The 8,558-nt window shown below is 44.4% G+C and overlaps 1 protein-coding gene across 2 annotated transcripts; it reads left to right on the plus strand.

Moving 5' to 3' along the window:
• The first annotated feature begins 1,245 nt into the window (after positions 1–1,245).
• LOC136719183 (M protein, serotype 6) lies at positions 1,246–8,558 on the plus strand. Of its 2 annotated transcripts, XR_010805372.1 has the most exons (6): positions 1,246–4,172; positions 4,521–4,636; positions 4,817–4,971; positions 5,362–5,686; positions 6,152–6,496; positions 7,091–8,558. XR_010805372.1 is itself a non-coding variant. In XM_066697035.1 (5 exons), the coding sequence occupies exons 1-5, from the start codon at positions 4,139–4,141 to the stop codon at positions 6,410–6,412; spliced, it is 891 nt and encodes a 296-aa protein (XP_066553132.1). In that variant the 5' UTR covers positions 1,246–4,138; the 3' UTR covers positions 6,413–6,644. The 2 variants fall into 2 exon arrangements, 1 of the variants encoding a protein (XP_066553132.1); XM_066697035.1 differs by lacking the exon at positions 7,091–8,558 and having other exon boundaries at positions 6,152–6,644.

Raw genomic sequence — 8,558 nt, forward strand, 5'->3', positions numbered from 1 at the left:
TTAATGCAATTATCTAACCAACCAATCACATGGCAGTTGCTTCAATGCATTTAGGGGTGTGGTCCTGGTCAAGACAATCTCCTGAACTCCAAACTGAATGTCTGAATGGGAAAGAAAGGTGATTTAAGCAATTTTGAGCGTGGCATGGTTGTTGGTGCCAGACGGGCCGGTCTGAGTATTTCACAATCTGCTCAGTTACTGGGATTTTCACGCACAACCATTTCTAGGGTTTACAAAGAATGGTGTGAAAAGGGAAAAACATCCAGTATGCAGCAGTCCTGTGGGCGAAAATGCCTTGTTGATGCTAGAGGTCAGAGGAGAATGGGCCGACTGATTCAAGCTGATAGAAGAGCAACTTTGACTGAAATAACCACTCATTACAACCGAGGTATGCAGCAAAGCATTTGTGAAGCCACAACATGTACAACCTTGAGACGGATGGGCTACAACAGCAGAAGACCCCACCGGGTACCACTCATCTCCACTACAAATAGGAAAAAGAGGCTACAATTTGCACAAGCTCACCAAAATTGGACGACTGGAAAAATGTTGCCTGGTCTGATGAGTCTCGATTTCTGTTGAGACATTCAGATGGTAGAGTCAGAATTTGGCGTAAACAGAATGAGAACATGGATCCATCATGCCTTGTTACCACTGTGCAGGCTGGTGGTGGTGGTGTAATGGTGTTGGTGATGTTCTTGGCACACTTTAGGCCCCTTAGTGCCAATTGGGCATCGTTTAAATGCCACGGCCTACCTGAGCATTGTTTCTGACCATGTCCATCCCTTTATGACCACCATGTACCCATCCTCTGATGGCTAATTCCAGCAGGATAATGCACCATGTCACAAAGGTCGAATCATTTCAAATTGGTTTCTTGAACATGACAATGAGTTCACTGTACTAAACTGGCCCCCACAGTCACCAGATCTCAACCCAATAGAGCATCTTTGGGATGTGGTGGAACGGGAGCTTCGTGCCCTGGATGTGCATCCCACAAATCTCCATCAACTGCAAGATGCTATCCTATCAATATGGGCCAACATTTCTAAAGAATGCTTTCAGCACCTTGTTGAATCAATGCCATGTAGAATTAAGGCAGTTCTGAAGGCGAAAGGGGGTCAAACACAGTATTAGTATGGTGTTCCTAATAATCCTTTAGGTGAGTGTATATATATATATATATATATATATATATATATATATATATATATATAATCAGTGTGTGTGTGTGTGTGTGTGACAGTTGTGTGCAAGAGTTTAAGTGTCAGTTCTAGTGTTACCCCTTTGTACATCGTGGCTGTGGCTGACAACAGTCAACAATAAATCATATTCTTATTAGGAATAAATGTGCCTCCTGTGTGAACTGTGCGGAGCTGAGGGTAGGCCTACGCTACTGGATTTTAACCCCCGTCATAATGCTGCGACTTGGAGAGACAAATATTGCCTGAGGTGGTACGCGCTGTAAAGAGCTTGAGACAGATTAAGACGACATTGTTTCATAACAATTTAAATCAAATATATGTATTAAAACTATCTGGCGGACTAGCAGTATCAAATGTGCTGTAATGATCAATAAGTTAGTTGAAAGTCTATGCGTGTCTCACCTGCTGAAAGACTCGGCTTGTTTGCTCGTCAGCGGGTGAAGAGATCGAACTCAATTCCGTCCAATCCGCTGCTCGCTCACTGACATGTGACTCTGCGCAGCCGCAGTCACAAGCACATGGATGCGCTGCAATACACTGAGCTGAGATAATGCAGCTGGATACGTTCAATATTTACCCCTGAATATGATGTTTGTGGAACAAATTAAAATTACCTGTGGAACTAGAAATATTCATGTAAATGTAAACTTAATCATAGATTTGTTGGAGTTATTTTTTACAGTGTAGTTTCTATAGGAAGCTGCTTAGTTACAACCATGTAGCCGGAATTATCGATAAAAAGGGCTGAGATTAAAGAGCTGAACAGACTACAACTGCCGAGGCTAACTGGATGATTTAATTAAAGGCTGTTTTGGACCCGTGTAGGACATTAAGAAGTATCGATCTCAATCAAACGAGAGTAAAGTGATCAGGTTTTATTTATGTCGCTGCTGAATTGAATACGTACTGTATCTGTTATGTGTGGTTTATTATAGCGCTGTTTGTGTTCAGCACAGCTTAAGTAGTGATTTCCAAAAGATGACACTCTTTTGTCAGTGACCTCATTGTTTGTGATTAAAAGCTTGTGATGAAATGTGCGTGGCCAATTGACGGGATACCTTCTGCTCCATGTAAGAAGTGTTTTTTAAACCAGTAGTGTACATTGCAGCTCCGATCCTCGTTAAAGCCAGACAGTCATGTCGGTGTTTGTGGCACAGGACCTGCACACACAACATCACTGAAATCACACGTGTGTAAAACTTCAAAACAACAATAACAACAGAGAATCGCATTCATTTATAGTTCTTTAAAAGATCTATTTGAATCTAAAAAGTGTATTTCAAATGCTCCTTTTAAAGTCTGGATCTTAAGTCGGAAACTTTATAAATATGAAACCATTTGCACATCCGTGTTTTAAATATGTATTTTATTCAGTTTGTGTTGTGTATTTATTATTACTACGTTTATTTTGCATTTGTGTAGTAACTAGTGCTAGTGTTTGGTTGAACAATAAAACTGAAGACTCCTGTACTTTTTCAGAAAGCGGATCAAAGCCCCTGAATGCCGCGATTCTGTCTGTTCTCCACAACCCGGATTTTATAGCGCCCTACACACCCAATCGCACGTCTGTCTATTTACAAACGCTCATTTCATTCGGCCTCATGAGACATTTGAGCCACCGTCCCTCTGCCAGCTTCAGTCAGTGAAAGAGCGCAAATTGAAGACGTTTTCCAAGGTAATAAAATCCGTCTCTCTCCCATTTTAACTGGCATTGGCATGACAGCTAGAGGTGGAGGGGCCCCTAAACTGAGCTTTGATTGGGGCCCCAAAATGGACAGACACGGCCCTGGGGATGATGGCCTTGTTGGCTGTGTCTGGGGGGATGCAGCTGTAGTTTCGGACAATCCCTGCAGCGCTGACCAGTAGCTGCGCATTGAGCAGCGGCTCGGATGCTGGATGACCCGCAATGGACTCGGGTTTGTATTCAGTGCTCTTGAAGCGCCGCGCCGTTGCGATGCTGTAGCAGCTCTGTAAAGCAGTCTCTCAGCGGGAAACTGGCTCTGCCTCTGTGCGGAGAAGTGGCTCTGCTGGTCCGCGTCCAGAGCCGAGCAATGCGAGGAGAGCTCGCCTCCGAGGGCCGCAGCGTCTGTGCGCTTCTAGAGCAGGAGAGCCGGCCTGTCCGTGGAGCCACACTCTTCAGGCTGCTAGTACCGATGATCGTGTCTGATATTGTAATGGCAGTCTCTCAGTGCCACTGCTCAATCAATATGCGGGTAGATTATATATGAGGGGATGAGGCGACAAAATATTCCCACACGGGCCCGCAGTGGGCCAGCGATAGAATGAGTGCACGCAAATCACTGACTGGGTGGGACTAATCAAGCATTTCATTCATATTGCTATGTGTAAGTATGAAAACGGGAGATGCAGAAATGGATTTTGGGTTAGTATATAGCATAGGCAGTATATTGTTAGCATCCTAAAATGAGTGTTAAAACAGATTGTGCATCAGGTTGCTAATGCAAGACGCTCAGCCTCGGTCAGCACTAGTGTTGCCCAAGACAGGAACACACTATCGCCCTCTACTGACCTTATCTGTACTACAACTCCCTTTTATTTCTTGTGCATGCATTTACAGATTTACATTTCTATTATTACGCTTTAAAACAAAGTATTTTTGAATTGCAAACACCATAATCATTTTTAAACCCCTTGTAATGTGTGCAAATCGAGCCTTGGATTAAGATGTTTGGAAAATAACAACAATTAAAATGGTGTTTTATATAAACCATTCACTGCTTCTTCATTTGAAACAACTGCTGTAATTCGCTTTTTGCCGGTGCGCTCTAGAACAGTGTACAGTAACATTCTTGTGCCTCCGAGGCTTCCGTCCAGTGGCGTTGTCAACGAGACCAGCCTCTCATTAAACCAGCGGGATGGGCTTATGACGTCACAATTGGACCCAAGTTCTATATTTCAGGTCACGTTGCATTATGGTCATTTTCCTTGAAGATAAGCTACGAGAAGGTAAGGCCTTTTATTCTCCTGTAAATATAACCTGTGGTTTTCAATGTATTATTTATTAAATGTATCTAAATTAAAACATATCCATAGAACATATGTATATGCTACCAGTGTGAGACAATTGAAAAACACTGTTCTATTTCAATAGGACATATGTAAAGACATTTAGTCTCTGTTAAAGTCCTAAACAATTGTACAGACATAGATAAATAAATACCTAACAATGTGTACTAGTAGGTCTACAAGTACTATTGAGAATAATGTCCATGTGATTGACATATTTTAGATGTGACAATAGTTTCACCAGTTTAGATACCAATGTTTTTGCTGATGGAAGTTGGTTTCTTGCAGAGAGCTCTGATTTAGAGATGGGTACCAGACAGAGAGAATCTGTTGTCAACCCAAATCTGTGGAGACGAGGAGCATCATGGATTGCGTCGGGATTCGGTGTGACGCGGACGCCTTGCGTGAGTAAATCAATACATCTGTGATATTGGTGGAAGGGTCAGGTCCAGACTTTCTCTTTCTTACACCAAGACCCCACACTTTAAAGAACTGGACTGGAGACTGATCAGAGATTCAATGTCTTGAGGCTCACTTAAATGCCTAGAAGTATTTTTCCTCATTTTGCATTTGCTTTGTTTTAGCAAGGAGTTCTGAGTGGCAACTACACAGCGGTACAGCCGGTGGTGCTGGGGAAGAGGCCAGAGGACCTTCTGTCTGTGGCCTTTGTGGACCAGGTGACTGAAGAGTCATCAGCCCAGAAGATGGCCTCCATGGAGGAGGAAATTAATCAATTGAGGTTAGGGGTGAAACACATGTTTATTAATACTGTTGCTATTAATACTGTTGTGTTTTGGGGGTCGGTCATTTCCACTACTTTGCAAGTGTTTGTCCCAACGAACCCTACTGATCATCAGCCACAGGGTCACTAAAGTTTGGTCTATTGAAAGCGATGACTCCACAGCATAGATGGAAATTGATTTCTTTTTACTTTGACGTTTGCTCCAAATGACTGAAACAGAAATTAAACCAACTGTTATAAGTCACTTCTCACAGCTGCTAGATATCCCCCTTCTTGTGGTTTCTCTTCCTTGAGCAGCATGTAGAGATGTAGAGAAAATGACATATACTGTACAAGTGTTCACAGACTTCAAGCTCAGGAGATGAAACAATTTCTGGCTTCAACCAGGAAACAACTGGATGAAGTGATGAGAGACCGGGACGCTGTGGTCCAGGAGAAGGACGAACAACTTGCTTCAGCCAGGAGGGAACTGGAGGAAGTAAAGCAAGAGAGGGACGCTCTGGAGGAAGAGAAATTTGAACTCCTGGCTTCGGCCATGTGGCAACAGGAGGAGGAAGTTAAGGAAGCCGGTAATGATCTGTCTCGGCAGAAGGACCAGATGCTGGCTGCAACCATGTGCGAATTGGAGGAAATGAAGGACATCCGGGACAGCCTTGAACAACTCGTAAGCAGTCTGACAGAGCAGCTGAGATCGAGCAAGCAGGAAGTAAAGGTATCCAGACTGATATTGCCTTGGGCGGCACAAAAGGATTATGGGGCTGATGTAGTAAGAAACTGTGGCATTGACACTGGGTTTCTCAGTGCTTTCATAGTGATAGTACTGTTAAGCAAAATGATAATTAGCACCCTTACCCACATACTCATTAGATGACCCTTTCCTCAATTATTGTGCTGTAGAGCACAGTTTAATGTGGATGTACGGAAGTTAAATTTTATCACAACTTAGCATATATATGTGATAACAAATTATTATTATTATTATTATTATGATAATGATGAATTGGGAACACAATACTTTGTGTTCATTGCATTCTATTTTTTAAATTAAAGATTGTGAAGATGCTGCCACCTTGAAGAAAAGCCACAATTCCATTCTGAATCGGCAAAGAAAGTGTTCTATAAAAGCTGCCATTTTAACAAGTGACAAATATTATACAAGCATCCTTCCCTCCCCCAGTCCCTGCTGTCGGCCCGCAAGAGAGATCGGGCCGAGATGCAACAGCTGACTGCCCACCTTGAGAAGGTCCTGGACGATGAAAAATGGCACTGCAAGGACTTGGTTTCTAAGCAGCAGCAGATCCAGCAGCTGTCTGAAGACTTGCAGGAGAAGAGCAAGATCAACTGCAGGCTGGAGAAAGAACTGCAAAAGATGCAGTGTGTCGCTGCCGAGCTGCAGAAAGAGAGAGGTGGTCGGCAGGAAAACGTAAAGGAAGAGTAAAGGAAAGTCTATGAGCTGGAATTGGTCTTGAAAGGAGAGACCTCCAGCTTTGATGACCTGGAAAAGGCTGCAAAGCTCGACAAGGTATGAATGAGGCGATTCCTGCCTTTTGCCCAGTGGTTTTAGCAGGGTTGCCCAGGACTGGATTACAGAGTAGTAAATATGATCCAACAGGTCTGATCTAACTAATGATGTCCTATGCTGCCACTGACACTGTGTATTCACTGTTCCAGCTGCCTAAACCCTCAGAGCTCTCTCTCCCTCTTCTGCTGCTGTCGTTCTGAGATCCCCTGTGTGCACATGAAGCAACATATATACATACATTGCATTTTCCACCGGCTGACAACATGTGGCTTCTGTGCACCCTGCTAGCCAATAGACCGAACATGCAACCATACTTTACATAAGACAAAAGCCTTCATATAGAGGTAATACAAAACAGCAAGCTCAAACAGGAGCACACCTCAACACATCCCTGCCCAACAGCTTGGCACTGCACTTCTAAAAGGTCACGACAGGAATCCAAAGATCGTACAGGAGGTGTGAGAGAGGTCTGGGCACACCAGACAATTCTGTCATGCCTTAGGCTGTGTCTTGGCAGTCTGGGTTTGCCATTTAAAAAGCGCTACGATATGAACTGCACTGTTGCTGATGGTGTGACTGATTGCTCTCCTGCAGGATGAGAGGGCTGGCAGGAGTGTGGCAGACTCCAACTAAAGTCCGAAGCTCAGAGTGCAGGATTCGTGGGAAAGTGATCAGGTGAGACTGACTTTCAACTCGGTTTGATGTCAGTTTAGGTTTACAGAGTCCTGGATAAGTGCTGGTGAAGATCTGGGAAGCCTGCAGTAAACAAAAAGCCCTCTAGCAGGAGACTTAGTATTGATCTACAGCAGGCGTCTCCAACCCTGGTCCTGGAGAGCCCCATCCAGCAGGTTTTAGGAAGGAAGGAAGCTTTGGTTTGGTAAATTCAGTAATTTAGAAACCATTGAAGCAATTATCAGAATACCTGCAGCCTCTCTGAGCAAGAGCTCCCTTGGTTTATTTGCTTAATTGATTAATAACTCACATGTGTTCCTAGTATTTATAAATTGGTGATTTAGGGTGACCTATCAGATAAACTGGATTGGGGCTCTCCAGGACCAGGGTTGGAGACCCCTGATCTACAGCTTGCCTCATTCATGGGTCAAGTGCCTTTTCGAACGGAGCACTTGGTGAGGATGGAGAAGTCTCGCGCTTCTGTCTCCCGCTTACACTGCTGAGCCATGTGTGTCCACCGCACGCTTCCTCATGCGGATGGACATGTGTGTCTGGAACTGACCACAGACGAAGAGGACACGAGGACCCCGCCTCACTCCAGATGCAATCGCCTCCATATCTTTGGGCTGTCCTTTTCCCAGAGTGATGGCAGGGCTTCAATGGCTCCAGACTTTCGGCTCCCGCTACTACTGAACCTCCTGGCAGAGCTGCAGTCCTCTTAAGACGACCTGGCAATTGCCCCTTCGCCAGGACACACTGCAGCCTTGTTGGTCGCTGTAATGCGCCACAGCGCACGTGCTCCCCACCACCTAGGGTTGGCAGTGCTCCGGGTTTGCTGGCTGCGGCTCCGCAGTGGCTCCAGAGGGTCAGCTTGAGCTCCAGGCCGGCTCCAGCAGCCCCAGCCCCAGCTCCAGCTCATTACAAATACCAAACAGAAAATAATTGAATGCTCCAGAGTCCAATGTCAGTGAGCTTTACACCACTCTAGCCGATGCTTGGCATTGTGCATGGTGATCTTAGGCTTGTGTAGCTGCTCGGCCATGGAAACCCATTTCATGAAGCTCCCAAAGAACAGTTCTTATGCTGACGCTGCTTCCAGAGGCAGTTTGGCCAAATATTGCCTGAATGAGGTGATTACTTATGCATTCAATTATTTTCTGTGTTGTATTTGTAATTAATGTATACAATTTGCAGATTATGTTTCTAACTTTGACATTACAGACATTTTCTGTGTTGATCAGCGGCACAAACTCCTGATTAAATCCATTCTGATTTCATGTTGTAACACAATGAAATGTGGAAAAGTCCAAGGGGGGTGAATACTTTTGAGAGTCACTGTATACAACTGTCAGCAATGAGTGTGGCTGAAATAGCCAAATCCACGAATTAG

The sequence above is a fragment of the Amia ocellicauda genome, chromosome 23 (assembly GCF_036373705.1).
Source record: "Amia ocellicauda isolate fAmiCal2 chromosome 23, fAmiCal2.hap1, whole genome shotgun sequence".
NCBI lineage: Eukaryota > Metazoa > Chordata > Actinopteri > Amiiformes > Amiidae > Amia > Amia ocellicauda.